This window comes from Pan troglodytes, chromosome 10 (genome assembly GCF_028858775.2).
Source record: "Pan troglodytes isolate AG18354 chromosome 10, NHGRI_mPanTro3-v2.0_pri, whole genome shotgun sequence".
Classification (NCBI taxonomy): domain Eukaryota; kingdom Metazoa; phylum Chordata; class Mammalia; order Primates; family Hominidae; genus Pan; species Pan troglodytes.
Window position 1 is genome coordinate 73,225,573 of NC_072408.2, and position 26,836 is coordinate 73,252,408.

Below are 26,836 nucleotides of genomic sequence, written 5' to 3' on the forward strand. Positions count from 1 at the left end.
ATCAAAACAACATATCCAGAAAGCATAGATGCAGCTTCTCTTAAGATTCAGTGGTGATCTGAGCTGTCTCATTTGGGGACATATGGTCTCTAGGCAATTGAGTTACTGTATTGAGCATTTTCCCAGCTCACAAGATGACTGTGATGAGTTATTGCACTGACTCTTGCTCAGTCACAGGGGGAACCTGCCCCTTTGTCTTTCGCACAGACAGGCCCCTTATAGACACAAGGTTGTGCAGCCACTAGAGACCTGGGCTTCAGCTGGGCTTGGATCTATGCCTTGAAAGAAACAGATCTTCTTTTTGAAACTCTCTTGCCTTCCTTCTCCTAGTGTTGTATTCTTTTGTTAATGAAAATAACCCATATTCATAGAGTCAGAATAACAATTATTGATGGGCACTTCCTATGTACTAGGTACTTTATACGCCTTATTTATAAGCCTTTCATTTGTAATCAGCTAATTTTGTCCTTATTTTATAAATGAGAAAACTGAAGACCAGAGAGTTGTATTTGACCGATGCCATAGAGCAGTAAGTGGTAGCATCAAAGCTGTGTAATCTCCAAGCCTCTGTTTTTTCCATCACATCAGTCTGGCTTCCTTCTTTTATAACCTGGATCACAGCTGTGTCATTTTGTGCAGCTGCTTAACTCTTGTAAAGATAAATAAAAGTACCTAATTCATAGGACTGTTTTGAGAATGAAATGAAGGTAATATATATGAAAGGACATGGCATGGCATCTGTGCATAGTAAGAACGAAATATATTTTTTAAATTTCTTCTTCTTTTTCCTGTAGGCCCTCCTTTCTTCACTGATCCAGACCTACCTTTCTACTGCCAACTAAAGAATGATGAGGTTCAAAAATTTGGAAAGGAGAGCTTTATTTCTCATAAAGTGTTGCAGCCTGAAAGTGGCCATTCTGCTAGGCTTGGAAGCATAGCCTCCCACCAGAAGCCAGAAACAGATACTTTGAGAGAGGGGCAAAGGGATCAAGAATTTATACTGAGCAGAGTGGCCAAATCTACATATTCAATAAGCTACAGAAAGACTCATGAATATTAATGAAAGGAGAAACGTGTACATGTACAATTGAGCTTCATGCCCCTTCTTGGGTCTCATGTGCAAAAAGCAGTGGTGTTAGCATGATCTGAGGGTGGAGTGTTTGGCCCTCTGATGTCAAAAGGTGAAGCAGAGGACACAAAGACCCTTACTGTGCATTCTCCATAGACTGGCCAAAAGCACTCTGTAGTCGGTGGTGTCTCATCAGGCAAAAAGGAGGGGCAGCGTCAGATGGATGTTGGACATCAGTGGTGGAGTTCTTTGAAAGGGCCGGTTTCTCTTTAGTCTTTAGGGAAGAAAAGCTAATGGTAGTTAGCGAGGGAGGAGGTCTAGCAAGGTGTGTCCGACTTCCTATCCCTCGTCATGGCCAAGAACTTAGTTTTCAAGATTATCTTGGGGTCCCCTTCGCCAGGAGAGTGTCCATTCAGTTGCTTGGGGGGCTTAGGATTTCATTTTTAGTTTACAATACTTTAGACATCTCCTGATGGTCCATCCTAGGTCTGTTCTCTTTTGTATCTCTTTTAGAGATATTAGTTTTCTTGGGATGGATATAAGGAATGTGGCTGTGACTCAATCCTTCATTATGATTAGAATCATAAATGCTGAGGATCAAGGTGTAAGCCTTGGGACAATCATATTTAGGTGATGGGAGGAAAAAGTGCTGTTTTATCAGGGGAGAGAGAAAAAGCACTTAGAGAGGAGTTGATGATATGTAGGATGTGAGACTGCCGTGGATATCAGGGAAGGGAGACTTATAAGAAGGAGAAATTTGGTCAACTGTGTCAAATGCTTCAGGGATCAGGATGAGTAATGAGGAAAGGCCATTTGATTTGATTTGATCATTCAGATATCTTTAAAGACCTTTAAGAGGGCAGTTTCAGTAGAGGTAATGGACTGGAGGAAAGTAATAAGGATGGTGAGGAAATAGAGGCGGTAATTATTTTGAGATATTTGGTTTGTCAAAATCAGAGAGATTTTATCATATCTTGAAGAGATGTCATATTTGAAAGAATTTTTCTTTAATTTAGTTGAGAAATAAGTATTTTTATGGGCAAAAATTAAAGATCTAGTTAAGAAGGAGATTTTGAAGATGTCAGAGAGCAGAGATAATTGATAGGTAAGTGTGTACCGATTTTGAAGAAAGGCTGAGAATCTAATGTCAAGATCACACTGAGAAAACTGTTAATAGTATTTTTCTTTGTATGGTTATGTTCTTTTTTAACTTTTAATTTCTTCTTTGTTATCTTTTATATCTTCTAGATTTTCTATAACAAGCATCTATAACTTTCAAATTTTTAATAGCTCTTAAAAGTTAAGCAGATTTAAAATGATAAAACATGTTCATGACACTAAGAAACTATAAAAACATATAAGATGAAAATTATAACTTCCCACATGCCCTAATATTTTATTTCCATTTCTTTAAAGCAACCACCATCAAAAATTTACTTGGTAATCTGGGTGTGGTGGCACATGCCTGTAGTCCCAGTTACTCAGGAGGCTGAGGCGGGAGTATCACTTGAGCCCAGGAATTTGAGACAAGCCTGGGCAACATATTGTGACCTCTCATCTCAAAATAAATTTTTTTTTCTTGGTAGCCCTTCAGTAATTTTTTATACACATATGTTTTAAAATCAGAAAACAGTATTGAAAACTCATTAGTAAAGAAGTTAAGCTTGAAAAGGATAATACCACCTGGCTTATGATTTTCTGATCCCTCTTGAAAGACTAATAACATGAGAAGAGAAGAATGTAAATAGGCATAAACTTGTAAGAATGAAGATAGTGGAAGAGAAGAAAATAGCAGACAAAAGGCATCAACAAAATATTAGGAGGTGAAAAACAGATGGCCTAGTGATATCTGATTAGGAGAGTACAGAAATCTACAACTTCAGTACTCACAACACGGGAAGCAGTAAAAGGAAGTCAGTTCTGTTGCAAATTCAGTGCTGATGTCACTAAAACCAGGAAGATGGGCTGGAAGTGTGTCTGCTCTCCCCCTACCCACAGGTGCAAGGAGTTGCCCTTTCCCATCTGTTAGAAGACTGGAGATGAAACAGGGAGGCACTGGACTTGGGACATTAGCTGAAGACAGGAAAGGTCGTATCCTGAAGAGAGAGACCTCGGACCATCTTATCACCCGGCTGGCAGAATGTTAGCAACTAGGCTTAAACCATACCAAGATATTGGAGGGTTTCTTTCTGGGGAGATTGACTAGGCCAAGAGAAAAGACTGCTGTTATGTGGAGACTGACATTTGTGAAATGGCTGAGTCCCCGTGGATCAACCTATGATGAAGCCCAGCGCTTGGTAATTACCACCCAAGCATAAAGATCTTTCAGTCAGCTGTGTACTGCCTCATTCTCAAATGTAAATGGGCAGCTATGGATCAGTAAATATTTCTAGAAAGCCGCTCACATAAAAAAACAGAGACCAAACAAAGCATTAGAAAAAACACAGAAAACAGACAAGCAGGAGGCAGAAGAATACACAACAAATGATATAGTTATGATCCTTCCAAAGAAAATATACTGCTTTCACAAAGGGTAGGAATCTATGCAAATAGAACCTTTTGAAGCCAAGAAAGACTTTTTGTTCTTAAAAAATGTGATAGTAGAAATTAAAACATCAACAAATGGATTAGCAAAATAATGTTTAGGAAATCACTCCTGAAAGGACAGAAAGGAAAAAAAGTGATAAAAATGTGAGAAGTATGGATAATAGGAGTTCCAGGGAGAGAAATATAAAAGAGAGGGCAGAAGTTATTAAAGAAACAATAAAAGGCTGTTTCCAGAGCTGAAGGACCTGTTTTCTGGTTGCAAGGGAACACCAAGTGTCCAGCACAATGAATATAAAAAGACATATCCAAGGCATATTAGTGACATTTCAGAATCCTTAAGTTAACATCTTACAAACATTTAAAGAAGAAAAATCATTATAATAAAATGGTTACTTCTAAGAATGATGTCAGATTACTGAATAGAAACACTGAAAGTCAGAAAACAATGAATAATGCCTTCAAAATCTAAGGGAAATTATTTCTAAACATTCTGGAATTTTGTTACCCAGCCAAACTAGGTAGTGGTTTCAACATCCAAAGCCTCAAAAATTGTACTTTGCTTGTACCCTTTCTCAAGAAAGAAATAGATTGTAAGCTATTCCAAAATGAGGGCATACTAAAAAAAAGAAAGAAAGAATAAGGTGTGAACCCTGAATATGTGAGACAGGTCTCAGTTAACTTAGAAAGTTGATTTTGCCAAGATTGAGGACGTGCCCATGACACAGCCTCAGGAGGTCCTGACGACATGTGCCCAAGGTGGTCAGAGCACAGCTTGGTTTTATACATTTTAGGGAGACATAAGACATCAATCATCATATGTAAGATGTACATTGGTTCCATCCAGAAAGGCAGGAGAACTCAAGCAGGGAAGGGGCTTCCAGGTCACAGGTAGGTGAAAGACAGTGAAAAGGATATGACCTAACTGATTCCATCTTGCTTCTAACCTCCAAGCTGTCTTTGTTCATTCCTGGACTTTCGGAGGAACTTAGTTTATAGTTTAGTTTTGAAACAAAGATGATGATAGTCCTTTCCCAAAACAAACCTTCTTACTGCCTGTGGACTAGACTGCCCAAAACCACAAGATTAGAAGTTATGGTAATTTTACTAAATAATTCAAGATGTAGCTATTTTCATTAAACCAATATTAATGTCTTATTTATTAAAAATTACCCAAGCAAAGATCATTCTGTTTTGGGCTGGGTTTATAGTTAGGTAACCCCAATGCCAAATTTTGACACCTTATAGAATTTGCCAGGGATAAGTATGAGATTGCTTGGTCAATAAATGCAAACAAAAAGATATGCTAGGCTGGGCATGGTGGCTCACGCCTGTAATCCCAGCACTTTGGGAGGCCGAGGCAGGTGGGTCACCTGAGGTCAGGAGATCGAGGACAGCCTGACCAACATGGTGAAACCCCGTCTGTACTAAAAATACAAAAATTATCTGGGCATAGTAGTGGGCGCCTGTGATCCCAGCTACTTGGGAGGCTGAGGCAGGAGAATAGCTTGAAGCCGAGAAGTGGAGGTTGCAGTGAGCCGAGAGCACGCCATTGCACTCCAGCCTGGGAGACAGAGCAAAACTCCATCTCAAAAAAAAAAAAAAAAAAGTATGCTGGAAATTCTTAAGACAATTCTAATATTACTGTACCTGTAATTTTAAAGCTAGCTTATTTATTAAAGATTCTACTTAAGTCATGTACACTTGAAAAAGCATTTGACTAGTCTTTCCTTTTTTCTGATAAAATGTTTGATTTAAGCACTTTTATTTTTCTTTAAGCCCATTCATTAGAGCTCTTTTATATATTTTTAGCAGTGAAACATTGTGTACACAGCACATAAATAAAGAGATATATTAGGCATACCGATAGAAGTACATTTATAGATTCCTAAGACCTCTTCTTTTGTGTTTTTCCTGTCTTAGACTTGCAAACTCTTGATAATCTGTTTCATCACTCTGGCAGTTGTCAGCTAAATAGCCCTAAATCTGCATATTGAAGGAAACAACTCTTAGTGAAAAATCAGATAGCAAAATTTACATCTCAAGGTACTGAAAGAAAAAGTCTGGTAGAGCTGGAGGGAGATTAAAGATGGATGTCAAGCACAAAATTATACAAATCTACCATAGGACTGTAAGAGGAGACCAGTTTTATTTAGATAGGGACTACTTGTCTTTTAACTGGATCTGAGCTCTGAGCAGAGCCCACATTGAATCCTGGGTCTCCAAAAAAGGAGAATTATTATGAGGCTAGACCATGTGATGCTTTTACAGTGCACTTTAAAAAAGGTTGTTTTAAACAAAGACTTTTCTGAGTGTCTAAACTACACTCTCCCTAAAAACCCGAGAGTAGCCTCTGTTGCAATAATTATTTTAGTCAATAAATCAGATAACAAAATACAAAAGCAAATAGTTTAAGAGTTGAGATGAACTGGTCTGTTTATGCTCTTGGGATTCCATAAGGAAAAACCGGTTTCTCCCCCAAAGGGAGTCTGGCACTTTCTCTGTTTTCTTTAAGGCTGTTATAAACTATTTTAGGTTCCTCATTCAGCAGAGGGTGCAAGAGAAAGGAGAGACAGAAGAAGTAAATGAAGAAAACAGAATTCAGTCAACTGAGAAGAAAAAAACTTTTGCTCAAGAAAAAAAAAAAAAAAAAGAAAAAGAAAAAGACAAGGTCCTAGGAGAAAAAAAAGGCCAACATGAAGGCCTTTTAAATACAAACACATAGACACACATGCATACATTTTTGGATGTTAGCTTGTAATTAAGCTGACTTTTAACCATTGAGCTCCTTAAAAAAAATCTTTTTAAATCTTATGACCGTAGTTCAGCTGGAACAAATTGCTGCTATTTTAGAAGTACCAAGTATCAAACCAGAAAGGGCTTGATTTGGGAAACAAACCCAGGCTATTGTGGTGGAAAAAAAGATGGCAGAACCCTTAGCTATGGAATAGCAGCGTGAGGCGACAGCCATTGCTCTTTTGGTTGGCCTGACTAGCAGAAAGGTGGCCTTGTTATGTAAATAAAGCCTTTTAAGTAGCAAAAATGAAAGTCTTTCCTGTTTTTTGCTGTTCATTTTTCTCCCTGTACCACACCACTTTTGTGTGTGTCTGTGTGTGTGTGTGTGTGTGTGTGTGTGTGTGTGTGTGGCAGGGTGGTGGTGGGGGGGGGGGCGGATTTAGCCACTTCAGAGGCCTTTTCCCCCATAATTTGGAACTTTCCTTCTAATTTGATTAAGTCGGATGGAGTTGATCAAACCCAATGGGAAAAAGACGGAAACAACCTCAAAAACAGAAACAAACAACAAAAACAACAACAACAAAAAAGTTAAGCAAAACAAACAAAAAACAGTTAAGCAAAACAAAACAAACAGTTAAGCAAAACAACTTATACAACTATTGAGCATTCTAATGATAAGGAGCAATTAAAACCAGCTGGTTGTTAATCTTAACTTTAGCCAAAAACAAACCCCGATTCAGTTACTTACCTAGGAATGGGTCTCAGGCTGAAGACTGCTCTCTACCATCCTAGAAGCAGGAAAAATCTCAAATTCATCTTCCCTGTTGGAAGAGAGTTCAGACTTCATAAAATAGTTACCTCTGCCTTCCATTGCCATGGAAGCAGGAAACCTGCCTTCCCTGTGTGGGAAGCAAGCCAAATTCCAAAAAAAAAAAAGGAGTTGTATGGCAATATAAACTTCAGATCTTGACCAAATTTTGGGAGATCAGGGATTCTCTGGAGGGGGCTCTTTCAGGCTTCAGCAAATTGTCCTAATGGCCTGAGCCTTAAAGATACCTCTAGCTGGTACCAAGCACCAATAGAAGATTTGGCAAAGGTCAGAGGCACCTCCACTTAGAATCTCTTTGTGGTTACCAAAATGTGAACCCTGAATATCTGAGACAGGTTTCATTTAATTCGGAAAGTTTATTTTGTCAAAGTTGAGCACGTGTGTCCACGACACAGCCTCAGGAATTCCTGACAACATGTGCCCAAGGTGGTTGGGGCACAGCTTGGTTTTATACACATTTTAGGGAGACATAAGACATCCATTGATATATGTAAGATGTACATTGGTTCCATCAAGAAAGGTGGGACAGCTCAAGCAGGGAGGGGGCTTCAGGTCACAGGTAGGTGAGAGACAAATGGTTGCACCCTTTTTGAGTTCTGATTAGCCTTTCCAAGGGTGTCAATCAGACATGCATTTATCTCAGTGAGGGGAGGGATGACTTTGAATAGAATGGGAGGCAGCTTTGCCCTAAGCAATTCCCAGCTTGACTTTTCCCTTTAGCTTAGTAATTTTTAGGGCCCCAGGATTTATTTTCCTTTGACATTTTCCCCCTTTTCTTTTCTAAAATTTTTGGAGAAAACATTTTACAAGAAAATTAGCCTTTGGTCTCAGGTTTTATCTGATCTCTCATGTCTGGGATGGTTTATTCCTATATAGGTAGGTCCCGAGTTATTAGGAAAGCTCATTTTTAGCAGGTTGAGAAGTCTCATGCTCTATGAAGAGAAAATAGGGGAGGAAGGGAGAAAAACAATAACAAAACAACAATCCTGGAAAATTGGTATAGGCCACATTACTCTGAAGTCCATACATCAGTAGGCAGGTATGAAAGTGGCTTATGTGTGTAAATAGGTTGCTGTTATTTTCTTCTGAAGTTTATTTAAGTTGTCTAAATTCAGTTAGCAGGGCTTTAAGAAAGCAAAGGTTAGTTTTTAGTGATTTCAAATTAGGAAAATTGGGGGGGAAAAGGAAAAGAAAGAAGAAAAAAATTGAAAACATTGTTTTTGGATACTTGCAGCCAGGAAAAATTAGAATTCAGTCTAAACTTAGAAAATAATAAAAATTGAAAAACCTTAGGCAAAACTGGAATCAAACATCAGGTGTACTATAGTTTTTGAAACATAATTTTTCTGTCTCCAGTTTCCTATTTTTACTAAAGACAAATCATGGTAGGACTGATTTGCTTTATTATATTGCCCAGATTATTTGTATAAAGTACAGCAAGAATAATTATCTTTCACATAGGCTTTTTATATTGGCTTTGATGGAACTTTGTTCCATAAAAGGAATCTCAGATAAGATTTTTTTAAAGCTGAGCCCAGCCATGGATTTGTACCATCAAATACCTATGAGTTGGATGAATTACTCTCTTCTTGAGGTTCCAAGGTATTAAAAGGTTGGGGCTCCTGAGCCTGCCAGAAAGTGACATTCTTTGCTTACCACAGGTCAGGAACCCTGTACAGGAACTGCGTAGACAAGGTATGAGGCCAGCTTTCCCAAAAGGCTTTTATTGGCTTTCTAAGCCAACTTCGATTCCTTAAAGGAAAGCACACCATGCCAGTCAAAGCCGTGGTAAAATAACCAGTTTCTCCAACTGTGTCCTGTTACAAATGAAAACATATTCTTATTGAACTTATGCAAATAACTATATTGCCATAAGTTAAGAATATTCACAAATAGTTTCTGAATTCTGGAGAAATCAGGTGGAGAGAAATAAATATGCTCCAAATTTTATTTATAGGAGTATACTTAATTGTTAAAAGCTGTCAATAGCTCAAAAAAAAAGTTTCCTTTACTCTGAAAAACAAAACAAAGGATCAGCAACATTTTAAGCAAAAAGTAAAAAATATTACTCCAGTCTTCTATTAGTTTAGTCTGTGCAGTTAATACCTATTCTGCTTGATATTCATAAACATTTCAGCTCTCCATGAGTCCTGAAAGTTTTACCACTATTCTGATGTCACAATCTCCAGAGTTATCAGACACCTTCATTCAAGAGCACTTGTTAGAGTTTTACAGCTGATTATAAAACCACTTTCTAAAGAGGATCAAAACAAGACAATAATCGTCCATGGATGACAAAAAGTTTTAGGGCAGCCATAGTCAAAGACACAATTGACAAAGAAATTTATTACCTCTGTGGCACACAATAATTTATTATAACAATTATAATTATTACTGAAAATGTACACTAAGTCATATCAGAATGATAGGAGTGTCTCATAATTTTGGAACACATACCAATAACATATTTATACAAATACAACCCAAAGAAAACCAAACACCATTTCAGATTTGACGATGCTTCCTATATAATTTTTATACCAAATACGTCAAATATGTCAACTTTGGACTTTAGGAAGCCTAACATCTTAAAGGATTAATTAAGTCAGAAAAAGACAAAATTTATAATTTGATTTTGAGAAGTTTGTCAAATATCAAAGGTTAAGACATTTGCTATCACAAAATTGGATCCCAAGTCATTGTAAAATAAGTCATTCACTTAAACAAAATGATAACTCAAGGATTTCAAAAAAAGGCAAAAACCTTCAGTCTTCGAGAGAGGAGACTTAGTTTTCCAAACAATAAGCCCTAATAAAAACAGCACGAAGCCAATGAAACTTGTTTTTCAAAATTTTATAAACAATCTATAAAATTGTAATCTTGACCATGAGATATAACTTCAATAAGCCTTTTATAACCTTTCTAAATTTTATTAAAGAGTCAGTTAATGCTTCAAGAAAACCTTGCTAATCTGATACAGGGGCCCATATGTTGGTCTTGCATTAGTGTGCCTTTGACATTAATGGTTAATTTACTGAGGAATTGAACTTATTTCATCTCTCAATATTGGCCTTACAATCTCACATACCCACCTCTTCTGCAATAGTCCCTGGACCTTGAGGAGTTGAATAGCTTTAATTTCTGGCCTTGTGTCTCAGGAATGCAGTTTATTTTGGATTGGCATTTTATAGTGGGCCTGGAGATGAGGCTTTAATTGCTTTCAGTTTTTAAGATTTAGCAGGACTTGGTGTCCTTTTTAGACCCAGGAGTCAAAGCCCTGTAACTCAATTTCACGAGGACTTTAAAAGCACATAAAGATACACAGATGTAATAACCTTAATTAAAAATAATTATTTTAAATCTTAGTTTTATTTCTAAGCAAACCAAAACTTAATAATAATGGCATAGGAATAATTTTGATAAAACGTAAAATCTGTTAGGCCTGTTACCAAAAGGCAAAAGAAAAGACTTTCTGTAGTGCACAGAATATATTATGTTGGAAGAAATCATTTCCTTCAGACCTTTAAGAAAACATTGTTAGCATCAGGCCACAACAAACAGAACTTGAGGGGAAAAACCTTATATGAGCTGAAAATGAGTTGAAGGAGAGTGTCAGTATTTTGTGGCTTTTAAAAGGGGAGAGAAAACTGAAAATGGCCAGATGCAATAAAAGTTGAAATTTGGGTTAAAAAAATTAAAATCTCCTATAATTTGTTAAGAGTAAGTCAATCCCTTAAGAAAATTTTATTGTTCTAATCAATTTTTTAGTGTATTAGTGTTCTTTTACATCAAACCCAATCTCTAGAAAGACCATTATAATTTCCCTTTAATTATAGACAACCTGATCATATAAAAATTTTTTTAATAAATCATCTTATTGGATTTATACTCTATACATTTTTTAATACAGCCTCTTATTGGACTTACACAGACTATTCATGACATGCTTGGACTTTCTGGTTTGTCCTGAACATCCCTCTTTCATAAACAACCAGACCTTTTATTCTAAGACTAAATTTACTATATAAGATTCCTTCTCATATAAAATGATTTCTCTTTAAGCTTTCTTACCAGAAAATACCTCTTTATTTCTATAACTTTCTTTACATCTGTCTTATTTCCTGGTTCTTTTTACCTTGTTTTATATACAACAGTTAAATAAGCTTTGAATTAGACAAAAATTGTTCACCTCTTTAAAAAGGACACTTTTTTTTAGAAAGAATGTTTTCCTACAATATATTTTTATTGGAAAATACCCAAATAATGAAATATCTATTATTTAATCTAATATACCTTCAGATTCTAAATTATGACAAGTTTGTCTACAAGTATTTATCCCATTACATTTACCTCATTATCTTCTCAGCAAACTAAAAAAAATACTCCATTTCGTTTCTCATTTTCCTTCCCTTTTGCCAGTTGTCGCTTCTTTATTCACTCCTTGTCAAATGATTCATTCCATCTACATTTGTAATATCCTTTATTTTCTCAATGCTTCCAAGTTTAAAAAAAAATCTCTACTTTTGTTTTTGTTTCTAAGCCTATGCTTCTCCTTAACTGTTGCTTTCAAGTCTCTCAATACCTTTGCACTTTTCTATCAAGATGGCCAGTGATATTCACAAAACAATATTAAGTACAAATGCAGTGAACACAGCAACAAGTTGAGGGATAATGGGTGGATTAGGTGGCAGTGCCTGCATGACTGTTTTCACAATATGTTGGTGAGGAGCTGAGTTGACCCACTGGAAGTAGAAAATAGCTTTGTTTATGTCTATGATCATTTATAGGGCTGATGTTTAAAAAGAATTACCTTTATGTGATATAAATAGCTTACTTCCTCATGATTTGACTTGATATAGAGAAAGAATATTGAGAGTAGGAAAAAACCATGCACAAACTCCACTCAACAACAATCAACACAGACTTCTGTGACCAAATGTGTGGGGATTTCTCCCTACCAATAAGAAAGCAATTGATTCTGTGGTGGGCCCAGCTGGGTGTCTTCCAATTCAATTTCAACACTGTCTACCTAGAGATAGAGTCATATCCCACAGGATGAGGGTTTAGTCCCTGAGACTGCCCCCGACTTTAGATGCCAGTGACAAGCCCCAGGTTGTTTTACCAGTGCATCTGACTGACTGGCTATAAATTGGGGATTCCACAACCTCTTCCTTGGGTTCGATTAATTTGCTAGAGCAGTTCATGGAACTCAGGGAAACACATTTACTGTTTATTATACAGGATATTATGAAGGATGCAGATGAAGAGATGCATGCAGTGAGATATGGAGGAAGGGGTGCAGAATTTCCATGCCCTCATGAGGCACATCACCCTTCAGGAACCTCCAGGTGTTCAGCTATACAGAAGCTATTCAAATCCTGCCAATTTGGGTTTTTATGGAGGCTCCATTATGTAGGCATGATTGATTAAACCATTAGCCACTGGTGATCAACTTAAACTTCAGCCACCCTTTCCTCCCCACAGTTTGGGGAATGTGGCTTAAAGTTCTAATCCTGTAATCCCGCTTTGGCCTTTTAAATGATCAGCCCCCATCCTGAATCTACCTAGGGGTCTCTAGCCACCAGTCAACTCATTAGCATACAAAAAGACATCATTTTTGAGTTTCCGAGGACTTTAAGACTTGTATGCCAGGAAACGGGGTCAAAGAGCAAACTTATATTTCATAATTTCACAAATATAAAGATTCTAGCTCCCAGAATAAGATTCAGCTAGCACGTTCCTTAATGGAAACTGGATGACAGTCAGTTAAAGGTTGTTGACAACCTGAAATGCTGATATTCTGTGCTGAGTAAAGAGAGACTCATATGGTTTAGACAAGCAGGTGGCACAGTTAATACTCTGTAAAGAAAGTTGGGAATCTTTGACTTGTGTTTACACAGAATTCCATTCTGTGAAAATGGTTCATAGCACAAAGCCAAAGTTTTTCTCAGAAAATAATTTTGAATCTTACTCAAAGAAATACCAGAAGTGTATGCCATGAATCATGAAAGAGACAATTAGGATCTGGAAAAATTTCAGGACAGACGCTACTGTCCAGTCCTGTATCTAGTAGGCAGTGCAGCTGGGATGAGTCCATGGAGCTGACTCCAGGGTCTTACCCTCTGAAATATGTCACTACCCTTATCGTCTTAATGTTTGCTGGTTCAGTTCCCTGACTTAAAAAATCTGTATAATTCAGAAATTTATAATGCTGTTTCTGTATCTTTTTTCTCTTCCTTTAATTTGCTTTGCCTTTCACAAACTTCTCCCCATCTTTCACAGACATAATCTCAGATCTAGGTGTCATTACAACAAGAAAGAAAAAGTGTTTCTGATCTAGGTGTCATTACAACAAGAAAGAAAAAGTGTTTCTGAATGGAGTTCTTATATCTATTATATAATGTCTGGCCTCCCCAGTGCTATTCAGGAGCACCGTGGGCCATGATTGGATAAAGACATCCCCGATGCATCCCACCCTGCTGTGTAAACACGTATATTCGAGAAATGGTTCAATTATATGTCACTGCCTGCAGTTTGGAGCATCTGCTACTTGCGCACATGTCTAAAAGCCCAGTGGAGTATAGGTGTTCATGTGGTGACTGGTACTTGTGATCTGGACCGTATTTTCAGCTGTTCTTACGATGACTGCCCAACTACTGCCTCTCTCTGAGTGGATGGACCTGCCCACCCCTATGCTCCTGCTCAAGCCTCCAGAAGTGAATTCATTGCATCTCTCCAAACATATGTTTTAAACTTCAGACCACTGAAACACACTCTCCAGATGTGATAGATACCCACTTCCCTGTTTTTCTGTGATGCCATTAGCAGACGAACAGAATTTTATTCATAAAGATATGAATTCATGTATAACAGAAATATTTTCTTGGGTGGGTTTTCTCATATCTAAGCATGGTGTTAAATGATTATGAGGGGAATCAAAATTGAAGAGTCTAATAGAGGGATACCTTGCTGTGGACAGGACAGAGATAAGAGTGAGAGAGGGTGGGCTTGACGGGGCCGGTTCGAGAAAATGTTAGAAATATGTCCAGGAGAGAAACAGGCATCCACTGGAAGATTTTATGAAGTTTCTGCTGTGCAGTGGCCCCACACCCTCCATTGCAACTTCTAGTCAAATTCAAATGTCTTGCTGTGCTTTTGGAGTTGGATTTATTCTTGAGGATCTGTAAGGGAGGGCAGATTCTTCTCCTTTTCACTTAGAGTAAGTGCCGCATGCACCCAACCCTGTGTGAGCCTCTCCCCCAACACACCAGTCCGTCCCATGCTCACTTTATTCTAGATTCGCTGGTTTCCTTGATGGCCTTTCAGCATACCAGGCGTGCTCCTCTTTAAGGCCTCTGCACTTGTTCTTTGCTCTATCTGGAATGATTTTGAAGGACAGCAGATTATGCCCCCCAAAACATACCACTATCACACGGGGATGACTTCAAGCTAAAGACACTTGAAGAACAGCAGATGTGAGAAGGACATTCTTATCTTCCCTTTTTCTTCCTGAAGGCAGGAGATTAAAAACTCCCAGGTGAAAGCTGCCCTCCATATGCTAGGAAGAAAGAAACATTCTTTGATGGGGAGTCATAGCCAAGAGAATTCTGTACAAGCAGACTTCGTTAAAATAAATCGTCTTCCTTTAGCCTTGCCATAGTTTAGTTACTTTTCCACAAATGGGTCTCTTTGTTCAGCCTTATACAAAATCAAGTAGGTTCTTTTTGTTGGTTGATTCTGAAACAGGGTCTCACTTTGTTGCCCAGGCTGGAGTGCAGTAGTGTGATCATGGCTTACTGCAACCTTGAACTCCTGGGCTCAAGCAGTCCTCCAAACAGCTTCCCAAGTAGCTGGAACCACAGGCATGCATCGCCACATCAGGCTAATTAAAAATTTTTTTTGTAGAAACAGGGTTTCACCATGTTGCCCAGGCTGGTCTCAAACTCCTGGGCTCAAGCTGTCTTCCCGCCTTGGCCTCCTAAAGTGCTGGGATTACAGGTGTGAACCACAGTGCCTGGCCTGCATGTAGGTTTTGCCATGTCTTTGAGTCCTACTTTTCTTATGAGGGCTCCCATATCCTGTAAAACTTACATTAAATAAATTTTAAAACTTTTCTCCTGTTAATCTATCATGTATCAATTTAATACTCAGACCCAGCCAGGACCCTGCGAGGAGACAGAGAGTTTTGACTCCACTATACTCTTCTTTCAGATATTCACATGGCTTTCTTCTTCATCTCCTTCAGGTCTTTACTCAAATATCACCTGGTGAGGACTGACTTAGCCACCCTGTTAAAAATTGCATCTTTCCCAATTCACCCAAGTAAATTATTTATTTTGTTTTCCTGATTTCTCCATTAGAATTAGGAGGCAAGGTGTCCCCCCCTACCTCTGCCCCTGGTTTATTCACTGCCTTATCCTCAGTGCCTAGAAGAGCACTAGGCACATAGAAGCTGCTCAGCAAATGTTTGTTGATTGACTGAATGAGTGAGGTCTGAATGGGTCCAGTCACTTCCAGCTACTAAAATAACAAATAAGTGGTTCTCAAAAGATAATAGTAGAAGCTTTCTAGCTGTATAGATCAGTAAGCCTGAGTAGGAAGACTGAAAATAAGTATTCATTGAAATCCTTCCTAGAAACATTGATATTCTTTAATCCACATAATTTTGTGTACTTGTTCAATAAATTATAAAACAAATATGTATTAGAAAAAACAAATCCTCCTTAAAATATTTATATTTCAAAAGTTCCTTCTTTCAATTTTCTCTGCCCTTACTAGAGAAACACAAATTACACATGGCACTAATCTGCCTTTCTTTGGAACACATTTCCTTTATCATGCAGTCATTTCAAATGTGAAAAATAAAATACTGCTAAATACAAGATTACTTTCTGGCTTAAGTAGTGGATAAGAGTTGTTTTTCTCTGTGTTTGTAGTTCTGGCAAATTGTCCAGAAGATTAATCTTTGAAAAGACTTTTTATTATATCTGTAGAAAACATTACTTTGAAGCAATAATCTAATGAAAGTACTTCTCCTTCATACAATTTAAGAGATTTTGATAGAAAAATAAGACGAATACAAATCTCTACTCTATATGGAGTGTGTATTTCAGCCTATTAGGTCAATGATGTAAGCTACTGCAGGGAACCAATACAGTTGCCCCAATACCTGGGGCAAAGGTATTGTCTTTGCCCCAGAGGCAGTATTATCACCACTTGCCTCCATTCCCCATCCATGAGCAAGACCCTGCTGCTTGATTCTCAAAACATAACATTAGAATCTTTCTAGCTACATAGACCAGTAGGTATAAACAGGTTTATTTTCAGAACTGCTTAGTTTTTAGAATAAGAAACTTCTCTGATTTCTATGTAGGCTACTAGGTTCTTCACTTAAAGAAAAGCCCCCTTTTGTTAGATGCTTAACTTTTCAGCTTCTACTCTTTATATGGTGAACGTACAACTTATTATTCAAAAAGGGACATGTTTGAGAATAGAAGGAGTAACTATTAAAAATTATGGCCAGAAAAAATTTATAAACTGATATTGTGTGAAGCAAACAAAGTTGTATTGTCTCTAACTATTAAGAAGGAGAATGAAATTACTTACTGAGGCTATACAATGTGCTAAGTGATTTATATCTTTTACCTCAATTTCAAAACCATCCTCTAATAGAGGCTTGGGAACATTTTCAGTCATGAATCAGGCTCTGTGACATTAACCCAAGGAGTCAACAATGTTGTAGTCTAAAAGAAATTTTAGGAACTCAGCTCAGGACACTTTACAATAAGGACTATTGATTTAGCTGTCTGCAGGAAATGCATTAGATACACATTTTGGCTGAAAGCCAAATGTTAAAATCAATAATTGACAAGTCAGATATCACTAGAATAGGAAGAACTTTGGGGAGACAAGATTAAATTTGAAACCTTACCAAACATTTTCAAAGTCAACATTTGGATGTTTGACAATATAGTGAAGGAAAAATAATTTCTCAGCACCATCCACTGGTGGATTATTCCTGTAGTCTCTGTGCTGCGTGTCTGCAGTCCTACAGACATGCCTACTTTAACCAGACTAACATTTAGCACACAGTGGCAGGAAATGGGATTCACTGCTCAGCAAATACTCCAAATCCTGGATCTTCTACTACTGAAAATGTTTGCCAGTCTAAAGCAATTATTTTGACAAGTGTTTGTTTCTTAGTCTCGAAACAGACAACACAGAAGAAAACTATAAGGAATTGACTTCTTAAATTTGAATTTTGATTGTGGAAGCAAAATGCACATTGCAATTCTCTGCTTTCTCTAACACTGTCTTTTTTCTTCCTATTTGTTATTTATTCATTCATTCAGATTTATTCATTTATTTTAATTATGGCTTTTAGATTCAGAGGGTACATGTGCAGGTTTGGATATATTGTGCGATGCTGAGGTTTGGGGTACAAATGATTCAATTATTCAGGTAGTGAGCATAGTACCCAATAGGTCGTTTTTCAGTTCTTTTCTCCCATTCTCTCTCCCGCTGCTAGTGCTCCCCAATGTGTATTGTTCTCATCTTTATGTCCCTGTGTACCCAGTGTTTAGCTTCCACTTATAAGTGAGAACATGCAGTATTTGTTTTCTGTTCATCCATTAACTCACCTGGGATAATGGCCTCCAGCTGCATCCATGTTGCAAAGGACATGATTTCGTCCTTTTTTATGGCTGCATAATATTCCATTCATATATATGCCACATTTTGTTTATCCAATCCACTGTTGATGAGCATCTAGGTTTTCAATAAATATTTATTAAGCACCTTTATAATGTCTCAGTCAGCATTTCAGGAAATGGGGATACAACAGTGAACAGAAGATAGAAGTCTCTGCCTTTATGGAGTTTATATTCTGGGCCTTAGGGATATAGACAATAAACAAGACTATAAATTAAATATATAGCATATAAATAGTTTTAAGTGCTAGAGAGAAGAATAAAGCAGGGAAGAGGGATATGAGGAATTCTCTATTGTGATTGGATCAAAGATGATTTCTCATGATATTATTTTTGGAGTATTTATTCCTCACGGAACTTTTTGAGGGCAGATTTAACATTTAACTTTCAGTTCTTCATAACAAGATGTGGAGAGTTCCAATTTAGCATTTTTTTTCCTTGAAAATCTCATTGTCTAAATGGAATTAAATAACTGAAAATTAAATATAGTTCTTCAAGGTTATTTTGTCTAATGTTTTGAGTGTCAGTATGTAAAATAATTCTATGAAGACCTGACTTATTTAATCTCAACTCTGTTATCCTGCTTTATATTATTTAAAATTTTATAAATATTCGTTGGCAGAATAATTATGTGGTATTTTTCCTAAGGTTATATTCCAGACACGCTCTGACTTAATATTTCCTTTAACTGACAATTTACTCTCCTAGGTAGTAAATAATTCCTCATAATTTTTTTGTACATAAAACTAACAGCTTTCATAATAAATTTATTATTGCAGCATTTTCTTCTTGCAATATTAAATATTCACTTACACTTCACCTGACTGATAGAATTTCAACATAGAAAGCACATAAAGAGATTGTCACTGTTTACCCCTATATTGCGTATAAGAATTTTAGATTGCATACTCGGTTACAAACAGTAAACTCTGATGACACTCCCTGTTTGTGCTGCTCACATTGATACCCTGATTAGATATGAAGGGGACATGCAAGATCAAATGATCATTTGTCACATGCATGTTCAGGGATGCCAGCACTGGCATTGATTTGGATGTTTGTATATCTGACTATTTAACCTTCCAAAAGCTAAGTCTAAATAGCTACAGTGTAACAGTAGATTTTGGCCAGATACTGAAACTGAGGTAAATTCTTGACCACCCCTCCTGTCTCAAATTCAGTCATCTCTTGGAAGGGACACAAAAGTATCAGTCATTGGAGTGGCAGCCTCCCAACCTTCTTCCTGCCTGGTGACCAAAGTGTTGAACATGGCATCTGAAAGCGTCATAACAAGGTTCACTCTGATCCTAGGCATAATTAATTGAGTGGTTGGATTTTCATCCTTATTTGCCTGTTAAGTGTCCTCAGTATCTGTCTTCCTAGTCGGTAGGCACAGTCAACAGATGAGGGCTTCTCGGCTTAATTGATCTTATGAATTCCATTAGGAGGGATAAGAACCTGAGTGATGTTCTAGCAAGTGGCTCCCAGGCTTCGTAAGTATTTACCTTTATGTTGCAGTTATAGCGTCATTAGCTACAACTATTACTGAAGCTTGAATTCAAATAAAAAGCAATTAGATGTAATTCCAGTACTCAACTCACACGCAACTGAAACTTAATGATCTGGCAATTTGAACATGAATATGAAAAAGGAATTCCTTTAGCTTTTTTGATCCTCTGATTTTATTGTCTGCCACCAAAGAAAAGCAAATAATACACAGCATCAGCGCAAAGCATGAAAAAGGAGATAGGAGCCAAATTCGCTAAAAATTCTAAAAACTGGTCTATAGCTGTGCTCCAGAATTACCTGAAGGTTAGACGGACGTGAAGTCCATTATTTAATCTGACAATTTCCTAGACATCAAAAACAACAGGCTGCAAATCTCAGATCAGGAAACCCTTCCTGCAACCCTGGATATGACTTAATGTCCTCCTTTTTCCAAACAACCACAGACGTCTGTGCACATCTCTGCTGTGACTTTGGTCACATCTCCCTGCATACACAGGAAGTCACTTGCTTGTTGGTGCCCCTTTTCTTGATTATGTTTTCAGAAGGAAGATCTGGTTTTAAATTCAATTTTATATCCCAAGAACCTAGCACAGCTTTAGGTAAGAACTCAGTAAAAATCACTACTACTACTTCTAATATGACTACTACTATTAGTACTGCAGCTGATAGTACTACAGTACTAGTACTATTCCTGTTTTTGCTGCTGCTGCCATATCCAGTGTAGCTGGTGAGCTAATGAGGACCCCACTCAGGCACATGGGATATGCATACACATTTCCACATTATGGTTTCTTTTTAGCCACCCTCCAGAGATGGTTATGGCAGAGGGAAGATGTGGAGGCATTCTGGATGAAGGGAAAAGTTTAAGAGTTTATGACAGAAAAACCACTCATATTGCAAATAGTAGTATGATCGCTGTGAATTTGCTGTACCTCTTGGATTTAAAAATATTTCTACACATGTGAAACTTTGTATTTTCTATGGCGTATTTGTTTTCCCCCACTAAAGGTATGAGTGCCCTAGCATGGTGATGCTGTAGGAGGAGATATGAATTTGATTCAACATAATCTAATACATATTTTATCAATAATTAAGAAAACATTTGCTAACCTAATGAACTTAAACAAGTCTCTGGGTCTCAGCGTCAGTTTCACTATCCATAAATTCAGAATAATGTAACCTGTCTTCTTAGGCTATTTTGAGGATGCAAAGAGGAAACAAATATGAAAGCGATTTGCAAGTTGCCAGGTACTAGGCAACGTAAGGTGCTATATGGCTGTGACAAATTTTCCTTCTGAACCTCCTGTAGCACTTTGTACGGAATGGCAAGTTCAGCTTGGTTGGAGGCCAGAGCCATGGTCTTGTTGGAAATAAGTACCTGATGTGAGGTACAAAGACCTGGAAGCAAAGCCCTGCCCCACCGTTTCACTAGTTACGTGACCTGAGATAAATTACTTGAGAAAAGAATATTAAAGTCATCCAGCTCATGGGTTACTGTGAGAATTCAGTAGAAAAATACCTATGAAGGCACCTGGTGTACTGCAGGCAGTTGGCCAGTGTTTACACAGCATTTTTTTTAGGGCAGAGAAAGATACAAATGAATCAAAATGGTTCTGAGCAGGTAGCCCGCAAAGAGGAGAAAGCTTGGACTCTGCGGACCTGGCTTCCTGTTCTGCCCTGTGTGGCCTGAGCAAGTCCTGGAACCGCTCTAAGCCTGTTTCCTCAGATGAGAATTGGGAGGAATAATGATGATAATAATAATAATAACCATACCCTTAATTATCTCTTAGGGTTGCTCTGAGGACTAAAAAATATAAGATATCAGCAGACATGGGATAGGAACTAAAAATTTAGCCTATCCTCCCCCCAAACTTAGCATCATGCTAGTGATAATTCTCCTTATTTTTAAAGATAGTCTTAAACCATGTCCAGGTGTTTTATGTTGACTCAATAAGAGCCTAGGATGCGCTTTTGACAAAATGTTTGCAGTCCAGTATAAAACTTTACCTTAGCCAGGCGTGGTGGCACATGCCTGTTATCCCAACCATTTGAGAGGCTGAGGCAGGAGGATCGCTTGAGCCCAGGAGTTTGAGGTTGCAGTGACTGCATTCCAGCCTGGGCAATAGAGTGAGACCCTGTTTCAAAAAACAAGGACAACAACAACAACAAACAACAAAGAAAACCTTTACCATCTCTGGAAGCCACCTTTTGGGTGGCAAAACACCAATAAAAATGGATGAGGGTGGAGAAGAAGAGGAAAGAGAAGCAGCTGATGAGAAACGGAGGGCCAGCGTAGGAGCAAGAAGAGACACTCGGTCTAGCAACTTTGATAAGATGAAAGCTTTCTTCCCGAGCTCTTCTCCCCTTGTCTGCCTTGAGCCCTTCTCTTCTGTCCTTCTTTCCATTGAAACCTTCATGAAGGCAAAGCCAACGAAGATCTCAGAGAGTGCAAGGGGAGGCACAGTGTGGCGGGAAGAGCACCTCCCCCGCAGGCAGAGGAAGCCTGCCCACACCGCGGGGCTCCTGCAGCTGCAGCCTTACTGACTAGGCTGATTCCTGGCAACAATGAGCTGGGACGGTGTGACAATAAGAAGGAGAACACCTACCACTTATTGAACTTTCACTGTGTGCTCTACCAGTACGTTCCCAGTGAACTCTCAACGAAAGTCTCATAGGGCAGTTCTGCAGCCCCTTCTCTTTGCCCAGTCATGGAGTTAGTAAGCTTCAGAGGCAGGACTTGAAGTCAAGTCTCCCACTCCACCGTCCCCTTTCAGCTAAAGATGTCTGAGCAAGCGTTTCTGGGTGAGGTCATTCAGAAGTGGTTTATGCCAGCAATTTGTTTTATTTATCTTCCTAGAGGAGGAAGTGGTGAATAAGCTCTTTTACTCATGAGTAAGTGGAATTTATTTCTGACAGATTGTTAATTGGAGGGTCGTATAAAGATTTCCCCATAGAACAAACATAGCTTAGACTTGAGGGGCTAGCTGGGGAGTAGACTGCAAGCCAGCCCAGAAGGGTGAGGTTACCCCAGTGATGCTGGTGCTTCAGACACTGAGGGAGCTGGGAGAAACTTCTGTCAAAGTCATAGAGCTCATCACGGTGTCAAACACTTCTGAGAGGCCAAAGTGAGAACCAAAAAGGCCCATGAGATTCAGCAGTGAGAAGGTAGGTTGCTCTCCAGTGTCTGAGATCACATCATTCATTTCATTCTATTTCTACTCAAAAGATTTTCAAGGGATTGTTCTCTATCTTGTCACCAGTTTTGGGGAGTGCACTCTCTTTAGGGTCACTCTGTGTATTCCCTTGCCATACAGCTTGCTGGAAGTCTCTTTTCACTGAATTTAACCACCTGATTGTTAATGAAGATAGAGATGCACCTCTGCTGTAGCTGAATAGCTCAACAGTCTCCAAAGTTAGCTATCCAAGTCTTTTCTGGACCTGGATGTTCGAATCAATCATCTGCAACTGTAATGGTTATTTTTATCTTTTGACATATCTCACCTGAATCTGAATACAATCTAATGAATCTGATGTATTTTTCTTAAACTTTTTTTTTTTTTTTTTGCTGTGAAATAGTCTAGTCACGCATTTTGGTGGCTAGAAGAGTGAATTAATAGTAGTCTAATCACCCTGGAGATGCTATGCTTCTGTGAGCTGGCACTGAGGTAAGGCGGCACATCTCTGTGGGAATGACAAGTGAATGAATCTGCTCCTCATTTAACCTGCTGTTCTTTTCTCTCTCTCTGTTTTCTCTCCTAGGAAACAAATGGAAGACTGCTGCGACCCTGCCCATCTCTTTGCTATGACTAAAATGAATTCCCCTATGGGGAAGAGCATGTGGTATGACGGGGAGTTTTTATACTCATTCACCATTGACAATTCAACTTATTCTCTCTTCCCACAGGTTAGTATAGAGTTGGTTGCCTTCAGTATGGTTTCTTAAATTTCTTGCTGTCATGGAAAAGGGATAATTGAGTTTGCTTACTCATCAGATTGACTTTTTGTTTTCTTTCTTCTCTCTTTAAATGTTTTTCTTTATATCTGTCATCTGTGTGTGTGAATAAATCACAGTGTTTTGATGCAAGGGTGGAAGCAGGATGTTACAGAGTTACAGTTTTCCTAGCCTTTCTGATTTGAGTCCTATGAGACTGAAGGAAGCAAGAAATGAATGATCAGGGACTTGTGGAATTCTAGTGTTCTGAGGTTGGCTGTGGAATGACCGTGAGGATTTGTGTGATACTGCAATGTTTTCTTAGGACTGATGTTGCTCAGGGAGTGGGGACCATATGGTGAGAAGTTTGCTTCTTAGAGCTCTTGAATGTTAACCCTGTGGTTAGATTACCACTGTGAAATGGAGGAGTGGTGGATATGGAGAGGAATAATTCAACTTGACCACTTTTGAAGTGGTCTAAATCAAGCTTTGCTTACTTAATATTTCTTCTTGGTTTTCTGGGCATTGAAATAAAATGTTTTTCTAATATACATGTAGGCAGCAAGAGGGGGGAAAAGGGAAATTTTATTTTAGGGAACCCTAGTTTTGGGGAGGGGAGATCTTAGGCAAAATTGCAATTAGGGAAAAATTCAGAAATGAATCATGGCCTCCCCAAGACATCTTTTAGCCACCCTTGGTTTGCTCAGATGATTGTACAGAAAGAGAATTTTTGAGCCTTAGAAAGTGGGACTGAATCTTTCATGTGTCTCTGTTAATAGCCCATGAGACTTTAAAGGAGGAATCCCACAAAGCTGAGGCACAGGTTCTACCAGATCCAAAGTCACACTCTCTATAAAACAGCCATGCTGACTAGCTCATCCTTAGATATTTTAGTCTAGTTTAATGGTTTTAAAATGCAGTGATAAGGTTTTTCTTTTAATTTTTGAAATAAGAAGTAGAAGCTTTAGTTTATTGCCAGCATCTACATGTTTTCTCTCTTCATCTGCCCTTGGGAGGCTTCCAAGTGTCAAAGGAAATAACTAAGAGCTATGATATATGGAACTGAATTTTGTCTCCATCTCTTACTAACTAAATTCCTTGGATGATTACCTAAGTCGTCTGAGATTTAGCTGTCTTGTCTCTATGATGGGTAGAGCAGCACTTGCCCTATTTACCTTACAGAGCTGTGGAAAAGATCAACTTAGATAATGCATGGAAATGTCCTTTTTTTTTTTTTTTTGACAGAGTCTCACTCACTCTGTTGCCTGGGCTTGAGTGCAGTAGCATGATCTTGGGTCACTGCAACCTCCACCTTTCAGGTTCAAGCAGTTCTCCTGCCTCAGCCTCCTGAGTTGCTGGGATCACAGACATGTGCCACCATACCCAGCTGTTTTGTATTTTTAGTAGAGACCATGTTTCACCATGCTGGCCAGGCTGGTCTCGAACTCCAGACCTCAAGTGATCTGCCCACCTCGGCCTCCCAAAGTGCTGGGATTACAGGCGTGAGCCACCGCGCCCGACTGTAAAACATAATAAATGTACTTTATAAATACAAAGCATTATATGTTTGGTATTAATGTGCTGATTCATACTTAGTATCTTGAGGCTGAGGCATGAAAAGTAGAATTGTATTGGTGAGGGTTTAGGCAAGGTACAGAAATCTCTTTAGGTACTTTTAGCGGAAAGATATTTCATATAGGGAATTTGGCATTTAAAAAAATCATTGGAAGAATGGAGAAATGGGAGCCAAAGGGTGGTTCCTAGAATTACTGAGTTCAAGAACCTACTACTGTAACTGTGGTCTAGGGACTGGGAAGCCCCAACTTGGCATTGCTGTTAGCGTGGCCACAACTGCTTCTGTTAGAAATAGGGGAAAGGAGATGAGTTCCAATTCTCCTCCTCATTTCAAATCTTCCTCAAATGCTTCTAATGGAGAAATGATTTGCATCCAGAACACTAGTTGCGAAGAAGTCCAGGAAAGGCAGTTTTTAACTGTCATGCTTCAGCAGGAAGCTGGAAAGAGAGTGGTACAGAGGTTAAGCAAGCCAATCCACAGGATGTTCTATGTATGAAAACTGCTACCAACTAGTTGTGGCATGAGGAAGAGATAAGGAAGCAATCTCCTTTAACAGCTCCTCACATCGAAACATTTTAAATGAAATCCAAAGTAGCTTTTTTTATAGATGAGGACTTTTAGTTTTACCAAATGAATTCTAACTTTGTATTAGAAAATAGATTTAAAAGGATGATTAAAGAAATATAAACTAGCCTCCTATATTATCTATCGGTTGCAGCAATAGGGTTATAAGAAACATTTACTTTGTAAAGTCTGTGCAAATGAATTCTGTGCCTCTTTGTGCCAGTTGCAAGACCAAGGAAACATCCTTGAATAATAAAGGAAGAATACTTTTTTCTTGGGAATCAGAAGTCATTACATCATTGTGTATGGGCACAGCCATTGCAAAAGGCAGAACCAATTCAATGAGTAGATTTTTTTAAATTGCATATGTATGTATTTTCCTGCTAAGAATCTGAAATGACTAATTAATTCATAGAAATCTTGGTAAACCAGTTTGCATCACTGGAAAAAATGGTATTTTCCCTCTGCTCTCATCCATTATTATTTCTTAGCAAAATGTTTCTAGTTTGTTATCAGCCAAAAAGGGTTGCCAGTTAATTGATACGCTTCATTTATGTTCCCAGTGGGAAGAAAATAGCGTGTGCAGGTGAGGTAGAAATGCAGGTGAGTGGGCCAGGCTCAGCGTTTTCAGCATGAACAAAGCTTCACTCCTTTCCCAGAGTTTCAGTGAAATAATGCTAAGTCACTCATTTCTAACTTCGATTCCATGTCTGCACCTTTACACTTGCCCCTTAAATACTCCGTATATGTTAGCCATCATTATCAATGTTATTCGTTTGCCTACTTTTGTTTTTTTTGTCGTTGGTACAAAGATGCAGTGTAAGAAGGGAGATGCTCTGGTACATTAGGGAATAGCAACAGGTCCTATAATGGCTGGGGCAGTGTATCCTCAGGAGGTAACTATTGAAATGTCTGTGAATTGAGATGCCATATCAAACTCCTTTTAGTTAGTTAGTTCTATGCTATTTGAACCTTCCACAACTTTCTGTAACTTTCTGTTCAAATTTATTCAATTCTGCCACATAATGCGGTGTACATAACTTCATATCTCCATATGACAGTGTTCTGTGTTCTAAAAATCCTTATCTGCTATCTCAGTACCATCTTGTGAGCTCTTGAGAACAAGAGGGTTTTCCCTTTTGTGCCCACTGCAGTGCTTCCCACTCAGTATAAATAGTCATTCCCAACCACTCATGTCTGTCAAAGGCATTCCTGTCTGTGTCTCACTTGGGCTGGACCCCTGCAGTGCCCTTGCTTGAACTATAGGAAACCAAGCAGGAAATTCAGAGGTAGCTGTTTCCAAAGGGCTCTATAAATGTATTTTGGTGAAATATTTGTTGAATATTATTAGGCATGAAGGGCAGAATTT

At 38.4% G+C, this 26,836-nt stretch overlaps 1 protein-coding gene across 5 annotated transcripts in view; it reads left to right on the top strand.

Moving 5' to 3' along the window:
• Positions 1–26,836, top strand: part of ST8SIA1 (ST8 alpha-N-acetyl-neuraminide alpha-2,8-sialyltransferase 1) — a 192,879-nt gene that overhangs the window by 75,805 nt on the left and 90,238 nt on the right. For all 5 annotated transcript variants that reach the window (XM_054662946.2, XM_063784819.1, XM_054662945.2 and 2 more), the window contains 1 exon segment: positions 23,156–23,300. In XM_054662946.2, the coding sequence (XP_054518921.1) occupies positions 23,156–23,300 (145 nt within the window).